At 42.7% G+C, this 17064-nt stretch overlaps 1 protein-coding gene across 1 annotated transcript in view; it reads left to right on the plus strand.

Annotated features, from left to right (window-relative positions):
* cdk12 (cyclin dependent kinase 12) overlaps positions 1 to 17064 on the plus strand; it is a 74378-nt gene that overhangs the window by 35235 nt on the left and 22079 nt on the right. Inside the window, exons 5-8 of the mRNA XM_048560600.2 lie at positions 582 to 752; positions 5674 to 5863; positions 6122 to 6178; positions 15119 to 15220. Coding sequence (XP_048416557.1) covers positions 582 to 752; positions 5674 to 5863; positions 6122 to 6178; positions 15119 to 15220 — 520 coding nt within the window. The remainder of the gene's footprint in view (positions 1 to 581; positions 753 to 5673; positions 5864 to 6121; positions 6179 to 15118; positions 15221 to 17064) is intronic.

Here is a 17064-nt window from a genome sequence, read left to right on the forward strand (position 1 = left end):
CCCACCTCTGGAGCAGGTGAGACTTGAACTTGGGCTTCTAGGTTGAGAGGTAGGGACACTATCACAATGCCACAATAGCCCTCTCCTTATCTGAATGTGGTCAGACTGTTGATATCCACTTCCTGCTTCTCTTTCTCTTAAAATTGATATGAACGAACATAAGAGTACAATTAACCAGGCATTTACAACTGATGTTATAATTATGTGCCTGTTTGAACCACAGTACAGTTAGAGCACAGAATAGCCTTTCATCTCATCATGTCTGTGTTGGCTGAATAAATCAGCTGCCTATTCCAATCCCATGGGAAACAATTCTTCATGTTCACTCCATCCTAACACCTCATTGTTTTGTACACCTCAATTAAATCACCTGTCAGCCATTTCTGATCTAATTTATTTGTGATTCACTGTATTCTTCTTCAATATGATACACCTGTGCTAAATTGACCACTGTGTTGTCACTTAAGAGTAGCAACAATCTCCAGACTTCAAAATGGGGTCACAGTGGGTAAAAGGTTGGCAAGCACGACATTAAAGATTATTCTTGCTAGTCAGATAATGGAAACTTTCTTTTCTGGTAGGTGAGATGGTTGCCCTTAAAAAAGTACGGTTGGATAATGAAAAGGAGGGATTTCCCATCACGGCCATTCGAGAGATCAAGATCCTTCGTCAGCTCAACCATACCAGCGTGGTCAACATGAAGGAAATTGTGACTGACAAACAAGATGCACTGGACTTCAAAAAAGATAAAGGTATGATAGAGATGAACACGGACTGATACTTCAAAGGATACGCATGTAACCAAAAAATATTGATTATTGGTTTTTTATTTCTTAATCACTTGCAATGCAGTTAACCCAATTTCTTACTCTTTAGCTTAAATATAAGAATTAGGAGGATTAGGTCATCTGATTCTTGGGAAAAACAGAAGTTGCTGGAAACACTCAGCAGGTCTGGCAGCATCTGTGAACAAAAGGTCAGAGTTAATGTGACCCTCAGAACCCTGGACCCAAAATGTTAACTCTGATTTTTTTTAAATTGCAGATACTGCCTGACCTGCTGAGCTTTTCCAACAACTTCTGTTTTTGTTCCTGATTTACAGCATCAGCATTATCTGATTCTCAGATCCTGTTCCTTCATTTTATAAGATCGTGCTTGACCAAAGCCCACTTTTCCTTGATTTTTTTTAACAAACAAAAGAGAATTCTAAAGATTCACAAAGGTCTGAGTGACTCCTGTTCTAGAAATGCAGAGCGTGGATCATTATCATTGTGCTTCTATTTTAATTTGGGTTGTAGCTCCTCAGGTGCCCTCAATAGAATTTTGTTCTTGCTTCTGTTTATGTTTTTGGTTATTACATGGATAGGATCTCTTGAATTCTTCCCTCCTATTTCATAGTTTTCCCCAGGTGCAAGGAAAAATCCTTAACCTACTAACCTTAATCCTTAACCTAATGTTCATTATCATGGCATCTTTTTGATCCCAAATTGAATTGCCTCATGTATCATGACGTTGTGTACAGTTTGCTCATCCACCCTGCTGACTTTACTCTCACTCACATAGACAGCAAGAACCTTTCGTCTGTTGGATAATGACAAAGGTTGAGTCTCCTCCAGCATTGCATGTTATCACTTAATATGCAGTCATACTGTTCTGTCCTCGACCACAAACAGACCTTTAACGCCACCAAAATGAAGGGCTGTACCTGAGCTGTGGATCATACTGTTCAGTAACCCTACCCCTCTCTAATATCCTGAATTGTTTGCCCTCGCATTCCAGCTTTGAACTGAAGTTGTTTGAGACGTAGTGACTTACCGTAGGTGTGGATGTCCAGGATTGCAGAGCTGTCTGTGAACATCCATGTGCTGCTGTTAAGGCCAATTCCCTGCACTGTCATTCATTGATAACTTAATTTATTTATTTAATCAGTCTTTACTTAATTGACCAATCTTATCATTTCAGTTTTATAATTAATTTCTTAAGTTAATTCATAGGTAGATTAAATATTTGCATGTACCATATTGAAAAGGAGCAAATAGAGCCCTTCTGTTTCGGAAGGGAGGAAGGAAGCTGTACACCATTAACTTGATGTCTGCTGTAGTGAAGAATTCGAATCGGTCATTAAGGAGGTTATAGAAATCTAGGGAATGGAAGAAGCTACAGATGAAGTGGTGAAGACTGGTACAATTACAATATTTAAAATTTACAATATTTAAAAGGTATCTAGACAGGTACATAACTAGGAAGGGTTTAAAGGGACATGGACCAAGTGCTGGCAAATGGGATAATTAATTTAGGAAATCTGGTCGGCATGGAGGAGTTGGACTGGAAGAATTTGTTTCCATGCTGTACATCTCTATGACTATGACTCTAAAAAGCAGAGTATAATTTAAATGGAGAGCAAATGCAGAATTTCCAGAAGTAGAAACACCTAGGTATTCTAGTGCACAAGTCGGTAGAAGTTAGTATTCAAGTACAGCAATTCGTTGAGAAGGCCAGTGGAATGCTAACCTGTATTATGATCTTCTTGAAAGGCATAGCTTTGAATATCCAATTAGCCTTCTTGTATATCTAGTTGTGGTAGCAAAAAGGTGCAGCTCTTTCTAATAGGAGCTGCACCACATTCCCACTTGTATTAAATTTCCAGTTTTGATCATTTATGATGCTTTCTATTTAAGGCCACTTATGCTGATCCGTTACAACTTCTTTGAAAAGTATGTGATCTGTTGGAGCAGTGACAGTGTTTTTTGAGCCTATGACTGTGAAAGAACTTGCCAATAGTGCCCGGACTGTGGGGACCTGGGCCCAATGTATTTGTGGGTTGTGAAAAGCAGTCATGGCAGCTTGTAAACAGTATAGCTGGTTATTAATGAAGACAAAAGATACAGGACTTTGTCATTTTACATTTGACTACATGTTTACTTTTGCATTGCTAGTATAGTAATATGCCAAAAGAGATCAAAATTCAAATTTATTGAAGGAAGCAGGCAAGAAAGAACATCCTTTTATTCTTCAACAACCTCACAATAACATAAAATAGCAAAAAGCTATTTTTTCAACAGTAATTTTATAAAGGTTGCAATGTAACATATAATGTTACATTCATCACAGAATTATTTGTGATGTTCAAGATACTTCAAAAAGATGTGATGAGCTAAACTTTAATAATTTCCAATTGTAATCACCTGAATGGAAATGCTATCAAAAAGATGACTTGGTAATCAATTTCAAAAGAGAAATAAACAAAACCAGTCAGCAGTTCACTTACACTTCAACTGATCTCGATAATGATCAATTTGTGCTGGCGCTCCAGCTTACAGCCATTATCATGGTTTTGATGGTCTTGTATCTTAACACATCCATATCTTCTTACAGGGTTATTGACTACACTCTGATCACATTGTTTTCCCATCAGATTGTTTGTTCCACAGTCTTCTAATGAATTATCTTAATCACATTGAAGCTTATTTTAAATGTCACATCTTTGCCAAAGGCTACAGTATGATCGAATCATGCAAAGAAAATACTGCTGTGTTTTTTTTTCTATTCATTTGTGGGATGTGGTGTATCGCTGCCTGGCCAGCATTTATTGCCCATCCGCAGGTGCTCTGGAGAAGGTGGTAGTAAGCTGCCTTCTTCATCCACTGCAGTCCACATGTTATAGGTTGACTCACAATGCCATTAGGGATGGAGTTCCAGGACTTTGACCCAGCAACAGCGAAGAAACGGCAATATATTTTCGAGTCAGGATGGTGAGTGGCTTGGAGGTGATGGTGTTCCCATATGTCTGCTGCCCTTGTCCTTCTAGATGGAAGTGGTTGTGGTTTTGGAAGGCGCTGTTTGAGGACCTTTGATGAATTTCTGCAGTGAATCTTGTAGATAGTAGACACTGCTGTTACTGACCGTCAGTGATGGAGGGAGCTGAAACTTATGGATGTGATACCAATCAAGCGGGCTGCTTTGACCTGGATGGTGTCAACCTTCTTGAATGTTGTTGGGGCTACACTCATACACTCTTGGCTCGTGTCTTTTAGATGGACAGGCTTTGCGGAGTTAGGAGCTGAGTTACTTGCCATAGCCTTCCTAGCCTCTGACTTGCTCTTGTAGCCACTGTGTTTACGTGGTGAGTCCAGTCAAGTTTCTGGTCAATGATAACCCCTAGGATGTTGATAGTCTGGGATTCAGTGACAGTAACACTGTTGAATGTCAAGGGATGGTGGTTAGATTATCTCTTATTGGTGATGGTCATAGCCTGGCATTTGTGTGGTGCGAAAGTCACTTGCCACTTGTCAGCTCGAGCCTGGATATTGTCCAAATCTGTGAGGTGCTCAATTATATTTGTCATAAATATCCTGTCAAATAATAAAATAATTATAATGTTCTTAATTTTAAACTTAATTGCTAAAGACTTTCCAGTATTGTAAAAATGTACTCATATGAAAATAAATGAAGCACCATCCATATAATAGTACAAGCCCCGCAAAGTCCACCAAGTTTTTCCATGAAAGGGAGAGAAAATCTTTGTTAAAAGTGAATGCCACTTAAGACCCTCATCCAGCCACTTCCAGAATTCAACCCCACCAGCAAGAGTACCCCAGCAAAGTAGCCAACCATAACACGTTGTGGAGCTGGAGGAACACAGCAGGCCAGACAGCATCAGAGGAGCAAGAAAGTTGACATTTCAAGTTAGAACCCCTCATCAGGAATGGTGAGTGGGGGGGGAAGGGAGCTCAGAAATAAATAGAGAGGAGAGGGCTTGGGCTGGAGCAGGTAGGTGGGATGATGATAGGTGAGTGCAGGGACAAGTGGTGGGGATTGGCCAGTGAGGGTCAGATAGGTAGGAGATAAGGTGGATAGGTTGTGTCAGGCCAAGGAGGCAGGAATGAGAAGGAAGGTTGGACGTGGATGGGAAGATTTTAAAACTGGTGAAATCCATGTTTAAGCCAGCAGGCTTTGGCTGTCGATGTGGAATATGAGGTGCTCCAGTTTGCAGGTGGCATCATTGTGACATTGGAGGGTTGCCCTGGCCCACTGACAGCTATCAGGAGTTGTGTTTCTGAGGGATGAAAATCCCACCTCAACATCTCAGTGGTTGCTTGGATGATCTGGCCATATTTAAGTGGGCTGTCAGTACACTGTACCACACGCGCGCGCGCACAGACACACACACACACACACACACACACACACACACACACACACACACACGCACACAGAGTTCGGTCTACAATGCCCCATTAAATCTAACAGGTGGAAATGAGGGGCCGTTTACCTCGTCCCCAGATTTGTGACTACTTAACCCAAAATATCTCCTTTTTGTTGCAACTGAAGAACTCCACCATCGGCATGAAAAGAGTGAGTTCCATTTCTGATGGCATTAAGGCAATACTGGGAGAACCCCTGGTTTGTTATAGTCAGTGACTCAGTATGTAGCTGAGCTGAGGGATACTGTTGTGATCTGAACAATTGACACTAGCCAGAATAGGAATTCTTAGTACTGCGTTGTGGTGTTAACTTAGATCATGGTGTCAAGACAGGGGATGATAATGAAGTCTTTAATAATGGACCTATACGAATGAGTGATTCCAACTGAGCCAAGCTAACAATTAATTTTCTTTTCAACCATATTCAACCATTTTCTTGCTTGTGTTGTCTCCAAAACATATCTATCAGGAGCTTTCTACCTGGTCTTTGAATACATGGATCACGATTTGATGGGTTTATTGGAGTCGGGGCTGGTGCATTTCACTGATGACCACATCAAATCCTTCATGCGGCAATTGATGGATGGACTAGATTACTGTCATAAAAAGAACTTTCTGCATCGTGACATTAAGTGCTCCAACATTCTCCTCAACAACAGGTAGGTACATGAGGAGAAAATAGAGGGTGGCGTTGTGTTAGTAGCAGGATGTTGATCGGTGGGAAAGTTTTATATTGGTGGTGGTGGTGAGAGGTTAAGTGTGGGAACTTGCAACTATCTTGTTTACTTTTTACTTCATTGTTTACTTCATCCGGGATGGTTATTCTGGGGTGGGATGGTTAGTTTAGGATGGTGGTTTTGTTTATTGGAGAGATTTTGTGTGGAACTGCTGTCTCACTGGTTGTTCCTTTTATCCAGTGGACAGATCAAGTTGGCGGATTTTGGTTTGGCACGATTGTACAACTCGGAAGAGAGGTATGTTTCAGCAATGGCATAATACTCGCTCAGTGTATGTACATTCCCAGTTAAGGGAACTATCAAGCTGCAGCTGTTCAACAATAACCTGCTCAGTGATGCCCAGTTTAGGTTCTGCCAGGGCCACCTAGCTCCTGATCTCAATCCGGCCTTGGTTCAAACATAGATTGAAGAGCTGAATTCTGGAGCTGAGGCGAGAGTGACAGCCCTTGACATCAAGACTGCATTTGACCCAGTGTGGGAACAAGGATTCCTGGCAAAACTAGAATCAGTGGGTATTGAGGGCAAACTCTCTACGTGACCCATAAGAAAATGGATGTGGTTGTTGGAGGTCATGATGTGGAATTGCAGGTATTGGACTGGGGTGGACAAGGTCAGCAGTCAGATGACACCAGGTTATAGTCCAGTAGGTTTATTTGAAGTCACAAGCTTTCAGAGTGTTCTCCCTTCGTCAGGTGAAGGGACAACATTTCAAAAGCTTACAATTTCAAATAATCCTGTTAGCCTACAACCTGGTGTCGTCTGCCTTCTGACGTTGTTGGAGATCAGTTATCTCAGCTCCAGGACATCTCTGCAGGAGCTCCACAGGTTAGTGTCCTAAGGCCAAACCATCTTCAGCCGCTTTAGCAATGACCTTCCCTCCATTATAAGGTTAGAATGGGGATGCTTGATCGTGATTGCTGTCGAACATTGTGCATTTTTGATTCATTGGGACTGAAGTAGTCCATGTTCAGATGCCAGACTTGGGCTGACAAGTGACAAGTAACATTCACGCCACACAAATGCCAGGCAATGACCATCTCTAATAAGAGACAACGTAACCATCGTCCCTTTACTTTCAGTGGCGTTACCATCACTGAATCCTCCACTATCGATATCCTTGGGGTTACCATTGACCAGAAACTCAGTTGGACTTGCCGCATATCCACAGTGGCAGGTCAAAGGTTAGAAATGCTGTGGCTAATAGCTCACCTGCTGGCTCCCTGAGCCTGTCCACCATCTATAAGGCAAAAGTCATGGGTATGGTGGAATGCTCCACACTTGCTTAGAAGGGTGCAGCTCCAACAACTCTCAGGAAGCTTGACACTATCCAGGACAAAGCAGTCCACTTGATTGGCACCACATCCACAAGCATTCACTCCCTCTACCAATGTTCAGAAGCAGCAGTGCATACTATCTACAAGATGTACTGCAGCAATTCACCAAAGACAGCACCTTCCAAGCCCATGACCACTTCCACCTAGAAGGACTAGGGCAACAGCTACCTGGATATAGCACCACCTGCAAGTTTCCTTCCAATCTACTCATCAGCCTGTCTTGGAAATGTATCACTATTCCTTCACCGTCACTGGATCAAAATCCTGGAATTCTCTCCCCTAATGGTATTGTGGATCAGCTACAGCACATGAACTGCTATGGTTCAAGAAGGCAGCTCATCACCACCTTTTAAGGGCAACTAATGACTGGGCCAGTATTTTTTGCCTGTCAGCAATGCCCACATCCCATAAATGAATAATTAAAAAAAATTGTGGAATCATGGTTTATGAGAGACTAGGGACAAATATGTGGATCTCTGGTTGTTAGTATTGGAGGACACAGGATGTTTTTTATTCATCAGGGAATATGGGCATCACTGAATGGGGCTGGCATCCATTGCCTGTCCCTAATTATCCTTGACAATGTGATGGTAAATTGCCATCAGAAACTGCTGCAACCCATTTGGTATTGGCTCACTGTTAGAGAGAGAGTTGAGGAGGTGCTATCAAAGGAGCTTTGGTGAGTTCTTGCATTGCATCTTATTTATGGTACACCCTGCTGTCTTTCCATACCTGCAGCCTTCGCCATTAGGAGGACAAGGGAAGCAGATACATGGGAACAGCATCACCTGCACATTCCCCTCCAAAGCACTCACCATCCTGACTCGGAAGAATATTTGCTATTCTTTCACAGTTTCAAAATCTTGAAACTCTTTTCCTGACAGCACTGTGGTGTCCCAACAAAAGGACCACAGCAGTTTAAGATTATGACTCATCGCCATCTTCGCCAGAGTGCTGGCATGGCCAGTGACACCTACATGAACGAACAGAAAACTTGGATTTTGGAAAATTTTTTTCCATGGTTCCTTGTATCATTTATGAGTCAGAGAATCCTAAAGCACAGAGACAGGCCCTTTGACCCCAACTGGTCCCTGCTGCCCAAAATGTTCAACCACGCTAACCCCATTTCCCTGGACTTGACCCATATCCTTCTAAACCTTTCTTATCCATGTATTTGTCCAAATGCCTTTTAAATGTTGTTAATGTACCCACCTCAAGCACTTCCTCTGGCAACTCATTCCATAAGTATATCACCCTCTGTGTAAAAATGTTGTTCTTCATGTTCCTATTTATTCTTTTCCCTCTTAGCTTAAACTAATGTTCAGTAGTCCTCAATTCCAAACGCTGGGGAAAAGATTGAATGCGTTCACCATATCCAGACCTCTCATGATCTTATATGCTTCTATATGATCCCCTTCTCCGTCTTCTATGCTCTAAAGAGAAAAGCCCTGTCTTAACGAATCTCTCCCTATAACTCAAAACTAATTCAGCAGGGGGATGGGAACCAAAATTGGAGTTGGAGTATAGAAAAGGTTGAGAGTAGGGAGGTCTGAAATAAACTTTCAGGGACGCAAGATGGCACCGGCAAGCAAGAAGTTGGTTTGAAGTGTGTCTACTTCAATGCCAGGAGCGTCCGGAATAAGGTGGGTGAACTTGCAGCGTGGGTTAGTACCTGGGACTTCGATGTTGTGGCCATTTCGGAGACGTGGATAGAGCAGGGACAGGAATGGTTGTTGCAGGTTCCGGGATTTAGATGTTTCAGTAAGAACAGAGGGGGAGGTGTGGCATTGTTGGTCAAGGACAATATTACAGTTGCAGAAAGGATGTTTGGGGACTCGTCAGCTGAGGTAGTATGGGCTGAGGTTAGAAACAGGAAAGGAGATGTCACCCTGTTGGGAGTTTTCTATAGGCCTCCAAATAGTAGAGGAAGGGATAGCAAAGATGATTCTCGATAGGAGTGAGAGAGACAGGGTAGTTGTCATGGGGGACTTCAACTTTCCAAATATTGACTGGGAACACTAAGTTTGAGTACTATAGATGGGTCAGTTTTTGTCCAGTGTGTGCAGGAGGGCTTCCTGACACAGTATGTAGATAGGCCAACAAGGGGCGAAGCCACATTAGATTTGATATCGGATAATGACCCCGGCCAGGTGTTAGATTTGGAAGTAGGTGAGCACTTTGGTGATAGCGATCATAATTCTGTTATGTTTACTTTAGTGATGGAAAGGGATAGGTGTATACCACTGGGCAAGAGTTATGGCTGGGGGAAAGGCAATTACGATGAGATTAGGCAAGATTTAGGGAACAGAGGATGGGGAAGGAAACTGCAGGGGATGGACACATTAGAAATGTGGAGCCTATTCAAGGAAAAGCTCCTGTGTGTCCTAGATAAGTATGTTCCTGTCAGGCAGGGAGGAAGCTGTAGAGCCCGGGAGCCGTGGTTTACGAAGGAAGTGGAATCTGTGGTCAAGAGGAAGAAGAAGGCTTATGTTAGGATGAGATGTGAAGGCTGTTAGGGCGCTTGAGGGCTACAAGGTAGCCAGGAAAGACCTAAAGAGAGAGTTCAGAAGAGCCAGGAGGAGACATGAGAAGTTAATGGCGGTTAGGATCAGGGTAAACCCTAAGGCTTTCTATAGGTATTTAAGGAATAAAAGAATGACGAAAGTAAGATTAGGCCCAATCAAGGATAGTGGTGCAAAGTTGTGTGTGGAGTCAGAGGAGATAGGGGAAGTGCTAAATGAATATTTTTCGACAATATTCACTCTAGAAAACGACAATGTTGTTGAGGAGAATACTGAGATACAGGCTACTAGACTAGGTGGGATTGAGGTTCACAAGGAAGAGGTATTAGAAATCCTACAGAGTGTGAAGATAGATAAGTCCCCTGGGCCGGATGGGATTTATCCTAGGATCCTCTGGGAAGCCAGGGAAGAGATTGCCGAGCCTTTGGCATTGATCTTTAACTCGTCATTGTCTACAGGAATAGTGCCAGACGACTGGAGGAGAGCAAATGTGGCTCCCCTGTTCAAGAAGGGGAGTAGAGACAACCCAGTAATTATAGACCATTGAGCCTTACCTCAGTTGTTGGTAAAGTGTTGGAAAAGGTTATAAGGGATAGGATTTATAATCATCTAGAAAAAAATAAATTGATTAGGGATAGTCAGCACGGTTTTGTGAAGGGTAGGTCATGCCTCACAAACCTTATTGAGTTCTTTGAGAAGGTGACCACACAGGTAGATGAGAGTAAACCGGTTGATGTGATGTATATGGATTTCAGCAAGGCGTTCGATAAGGTTCCCCACCATAGGCTATTGTACAAAATGCGGAGGAATGGGATTGTGGGAGATAAAGCAGTTTGGATTGGAAATTGGCTTGCTGAAAGAAGACAGAGGGTGGTAGTTGATGGGAAATATTCATCCTGGAGACCAGTTACTAGTGGTGTACCGCAAGGGTCGGTGCTGGGTCCACTGCTGTTTGTCATTTTTATAAATGACCTGGATGAGGGCGTAGAAGGATGGGTTAGTAAATTTGCAGACGACACTAAGGTCGGTGGAGTTGTGGATAGTGATGAAGGATGCTGTAGGTTGCAGAGAGACATAGATAAGCTGCAGAGCTGGGCTGAGAGGTGGCAAATGGAGTTTAATGCAGACAAGTGTGAGGTGATGTACTTTGGTAGGAGTAACTGAAAGGCAAAGTACTGGGCTAATGGTAAGATTCTTGGTAGTGTAGATGAGCAGAGAGATCTCAGTGTCCATGTACACAGATCCTTGAAAGTTGCCACCCAGGTTGACAGGGCTGTTAAGAAGGCATACAGTGTTTTAGCTTTTATTAATAGAGGGATCGAGTTCCGGAACCAAGAGGTTATGCTGCAGCTGTACAAAACTCTGGTGCGGCCACACTTGGAGTATTGCGTACAGTTCTGATCACCGCGTTATAAGAAGGATGTGGAAGCTTTGGAAAGGGTGCAGAGGAGATTTACTAGGATGTTGCCTGGTATGGAGGGAAGCTCTTACGAGGAAAGGCTGAGGGACCTGAGGCTGTTTTCGTTAGAAGAAGGTTGAGACGTGACTTAATTGAGACATATAAAATAATCAGAGGGTTAGATAGGGTGGATAGGGAGAGCCTTTTTCATAGGATGGTGATGGCGAGCACGAGGGGGCGTAGCTTTAAATTGAGTGGTGAAAGATATAGGACAGATGTCAGAGGTAGTTTCTTTACTCAGAGAGTAGTAAGGGAATGGAACACTTTGCCTGCAACGGTAGTAGATTCGCCAACTTTAAGTGCATTTAAGTCATCATTGGACAAGCATATGGACGTACATGGAATAGTGTAGGTTAGATGGTCTTCAGGTTGGTATGACAGGTCGGCACAACATCGAGGGCCGAAGGGCCTGTACTGTGCTGTAATGTTCTGTGTTCAGTTCCTTGACTCCTGGCAGCATCCTTGTAAATTTCTTTTACACTGTTTGAAGTTTAATAATATCCTTTCTATTGCAAGGTGACAAAAACTGGACACAAAATTCCAAGTGTGACTCCACTAACATCCTGCACAACTGCAACATAACTTCCCAATTTCTATACTCAGTGCCCTGACTAATGAAGGCCACTGTGTCAAAAGCCTCCTTTACTGCACTGTCTACCTGTGAATCCACTTTCAGAGAACCATGCACCTGATCTCCAAGGTCCCTCTGTTTCACTTCACTCCTTAAGGCCCTACCATTCAGCATGAAACTCCTACCTTGATTTGACTATCCAAAATGGAACACCTCAGTATCTATATTCAAGTCCATTTGTCTTTTCTAGGTCCATTTCCCCAGCTGATCAAGATCCTGCTGCAATTTGTGATAATCTTCCTCACTGTCCAAGACACTGCCCATTTTAGTGTCATTTGCAAACTTATCAAACATGCCTTGTACATTTTCATCAAAATCATTGATATAAATAACAAACAGCAGAGGGCCCAGCACCGATCCCTGAGGCACACCACTAGTCACAGGCCTCCAGTCAGACAAGCATTCCTTCCACTATTACTCTCTGCTTCCTACCCTCAAGCCAGTTGTGTATCCAGTTTGCCATCTGTTCCAGATTTCCATGCTATCTAACCTTGTAGGGCAGCCTACCATGTGGAACCTTATCAAAGGCCTTACTGAGATCCATATCGATTACGCCTGCCATCCTGCTGTCGTTAACCTCGTGGTCACTTCATCAAAGAACTCTTAACAAATTTGTGTCGCATGATCTCCTACACTCAAAGCCATGCTGACTACTCCTCATCAAATCTGTCTTTCCAAATGCATGTACATCCTATCCCTCAGAACTTTCTCAAGTAACTTACCTACCATGGATGTTAGGCTTACTGGTTTATAGTTCCCAGGTTTTTCTTTGCAGCCGTTTTTGTACAAGGGCACCTTGTTCTTTACCCTCCAGTCTTCTGGGGCTTCACCCATGGCTAACGATAATGCAAATATGTCAGCCAGGGCCCCCGCAATTTCTTCTCTAGCCTGTTGCAGAGTTCTTGGATATATCTGGTCAGGACCAAGAGATTTATCCATCTTCATACATTCTTATATGTTCAAAGCTGCCTCTACTGTGATAGGGACTGTCCCCAAGATATCGCCACTAACTTCCCCAAGTTTCCAAGTCGTCTTGTCTTTCTCCATGGTTAACACAGAGAAGAAATATTCATTGAGGACCTCACCAATCTCCTGCAGTTCCACATATCTCCTCCACACATACAAATCCACTTTGGTCCTTGAGGGGTCTTATTTTCTCTAGTAATTCTTTTTCCTTTAATAGACTTAAATAATCTGTCTGGTTTCACCCTAATCTTCTCAGTCAAAGCTATCTCGTGCCCACTTTTCACCCTCCTGATTTCCTCCTTCAGTAAACTCCTGTATCCGCTGTATACCTCCAGTAGTTTTCTTGATCTCAGCAGCCTGTACCTGAGCCATGCCTCTTTTTTTCCCTGGTCAAAACCTTAAATCTCTTGTCATCCAGGGTTCCCTACATGTGCCAGCCTTGTCCTTCATCCTCACAGGAGCATGTAGTCCTTGAACTCTAGCTATCACACTTTTAAAGGCCTCCCACTTGCCAGACGTCCCTTTGCCTGCAAACAACTACTCCAGTCAACCCCTACAAGCTCCTGTCTAATTCCATCAAAATTCGTCTTGCCCCAGTTTAGAATTTAAACCTGTGGACCAGTTTTGTCCCTCTCTGTAACTATTTTAAAATTGATCGAACTATGGTCACTAATCTCAAAGTGCTCCCCCATTCTCACCTCAGTCACCTGTTCTTCCCTATTTCCCAAGAGTAGCTCGTGTTTTGCCACTTCCCAAGTAGGACCCTCTGTTCTGCTTGAGGAAACTTTCCCGAACACCCTTAACAAATTCCACTCCATCTGAGCCCTGAACATTATGGCAGTCCCAGTCTATATTAGGACAATTAAAATCCCCTACTATGACAACCCTATTGCTCCTGCAAGTCTCCCCAGTCTCCCTGCATATTTGTTCCTCTAATTCTCATTGACTATTTGGGGGCCCATAGTACAGCCCTAATAACATTACCATTCCCTTTTTATTTCTAAGCTCCTGCCATAGAGCCTCACTAGATGATCTGTCAGTTATTTCATCTCTGACTACTGCTGTGATACTCCCTTTAATCAAAAATGCAACTCCCCATCCCCTCTTTCCTCCGCTTCTGTCTGGCTTAAAGTACCTGTACCCTGGCACATTAAGCTACCAGTCCTGTCCCTCCCTTAGCCACATTTCTGTAATGGCTATAATGTCCCAATCCCACATACATAACCACACCCTGAGTTCATTGGCCTTACCTGTCAGCCTTCTTGCACTGAAATAAGTGCAGTTTAATCCAACAGGCATTCCTCGCTCCCTATTCTATTCCAGATTGACCTGTCTCTTCAACTTGCTATTTTTGATACTATATATCCTTCCAGCCTTGCACTTGCTTCCGTGCTGTTGAGGATCTCACCCGCCTGCCAATCTAGTTTAAACCCTCCTTTGTAGCACTAGTAAATCTGCCTGCCAGGATATTGGTCCCCCTTCAGTTTCGGTGCAACCTGCCTCTCTTGACCAGGTCACCTCTGCCCCAGAAGAGACCCCAGTGATCTAGGAGTTTGAATCCCTGTCCCCTGCACCAATTCTTCACCCAAGCATTCATCTGCCATATCCTCCTGTTCTTACCTCACTAGCACCACATTTCTGCTTGAAGTTGTGTGGAGAAAAACCTTTGCTTCTTCTTTGAAGGACATAAAGCTAAAGTTAGGATCTGGGCCTCTGCCGATGACATAGAATAGGGTGTGATAATTGCTGTACACTGAACTAAACATTGGGATTGATTCAGGCAGATTTACTGTAACACCTGCTTCATTCCAAACCGCGCACACTCCACAGGGAAACAGTATGGAATGTCTGCCAGCAAAGGAGCAATGCAGGCTCAAGGAGTAACCTTGCGGTGAGGCACTCAGCGAAACTTCATGAGAAACAGCAAATACTCTGAGTCTGTTAGAAATTAAAACTTCTCCATGTTAAAACTGCGAAATCCAGGGTTCTTGCCTGCCACCTGAATTTTGCCACTAAAACGCCTGACTGGAGCATTTAGTGGAGGAGACTAATACACCCCCCCATAGCTCCCGGATAGCACAGTACTCCAGTTACATTCAGTTTGCACTCAGGTTACACTTGATTATGTCCTGGTTGTGCTCAATTATAATCCATTTCTGGTGATGACCATTGCACAGTGGTCTTTTTGTGCTTTGAACATTCTGGCGTCGGCATTAATGTAGAACTTGCTTGCTGTTCAGTGACACGCTCCACTTTGTTTCCTAGCCGTCCATACACTAACAAAGTCATCACACTCTGGTATCGTCCACCAGAGCTGCTGCTGGGGGAAGAAAGATACTCACCAGCCATTGATGTTTGGAGCTGTGGGTAAGTGGAATGTTTGTGGTACTGAGGATTAAACATGTACTGGCACAAAAATATTAATTGTTTTTGTTCAGAATATTTCAGTTTGTTGTTTAGAAAGGAACATAGGAACAAGAGTAGGCCATTCAGCCCTCAAGCCTGTTTTACCGTTCAATGAGATCATGATTGACCTGTGGTCTCACTCCTTATACCTGCCTTTGGCCCATGTTCCTTAATACCTTTACAGAACAAAAAATATCTACTTCAGATTTTAAATTGACAGCTGATTCCAAACACCTACGACCTTTTGTATGTTGAAGCGCTTCCTAACATTGCTGCTGAAAGTTTTGGCCTTAATTGTGAGACTACGCCCCCTAGTTCTAAAATCCCCAATCAGTGGAAAAAGTTTATCATTATCAACTTTTCCTTGTCCTGTTAGTACCTTGATGACTTTGATCAGATTACCTATTATTCTTCTGAACTCTAGAGAAAACAGCCTAATTTGTATAATTTCTCCTCACAACTTTACCCCTGTTGTAAACCTATCTTGTACCTCTCCAAGGTTATTCTATCCTTCCTAAGGTATGAAGCCCAGATCTGCTCACAGTACTTCAAGTGGGTCTAACCGTGGTTTTGTATAACTGTGTCGCTATACTCCAGTCCTCTCGATATAACGGCCAGTATACCATCAGCTTTCTTGATTATTTTCTGTACTTGTTCATGGATTTTAAAGATCTGTGTACCGGAACCCCCAAATATCTTCAGATATCCACTGTATTTAAAACCATCTAGAAAGGACACTGATCCAGCATCTTTTGGTCCAAAATGGATAACCTCACACCAGTTTACATTGAATTCCATCTGACACAGTTCTGCCCATTCACCTAATCTATCAATACCGCTTTTATGCTTTCATCTGCGTAGTCTATAATGCCACCTAACATTGTCATCAGCAGATTTAGATAAACAACCTTCTATGCCATTTTCGAAGTTGTTAATAAATAATGTGAATAATTGATGTTCTAACACAGGTGGTTGTGGAACACTACTGATCACATACTGCTAATTTGGGAATCTACCTACTCTCTGTCTTCTGCCTCTCAACTTGTTTCTGACCATGTCAGTAATTGCCTTCAATTCCAGGGCTTCTACCTTAGTTAATGGTGTCAATTAGTGTCTGTGGGACTTTATCAGATGCCTTCTGGAAGTCCATATAAACAAACATCTATAGACTTTCCCCTGTCCATTACCTTAATTACCTGTTCAAAAAATTCAACGAGGTTTGTCATGCCTGCAGCTGCCATGAATCCATGCTGGCTTTCCCTGATTAACTGAAAATGTTCAATGTTTTCAGTTACCCTATTTTTGACTATGACTCCAACAATTTTCCTGCCACAAATGTTAGGCTACTAATGTATCATTCCTTGGTTTTCCTCTCACCCTTCTTAAAAAATGAAGTGACATCTACAGTTTTCCATTCCCAAAGGGATGGCTACTGTAATTAGGGAACTCTGAAAGATTATACATAAACAGAAGTTGTTGGAAAGGCTCAGCAGGTCTGGCAGCATCTGTGAAGACAAACCACAGCTGACATTTCATGTCTGGTGACCTCACCTGAAACGTTATCTCTGATTTTTCTTCACAGATGCTGCTGGACCTGCTGAGCTTTTCTGGAAACTCCTATTTTTGTTCTGATTTATGGCATCTGCAGTTCTTGTTTTTTTATTCTGAAAGATTATATTTGGGGCATCTACAATGTGTTCCCCTATCACCCTCAAATGGAAACCATTAGGTCCAGGACATTTGCCATTCTTTAGCTCCATTAATTTCCTCACTGTTGATATTTTAACTTATGTTAATTTTATTCA

Source organism: Stegostoma tigrinum, chromosome 31, assembly GCF_030684315.1.
Source record: "Stegostoma tigrinum isolate sSteTig4 chromosome 31, sSteTig4.hap1, whole genome shotgun sequence".
NCBI classification, from domain to species: domain Eukaryota; kingdom Metazoa; phylum Chordata; class Chondrichthyes; order Orectolobiformes; family Stegostomatidae; genus Stegostoma; species Stegostoma tigrinum.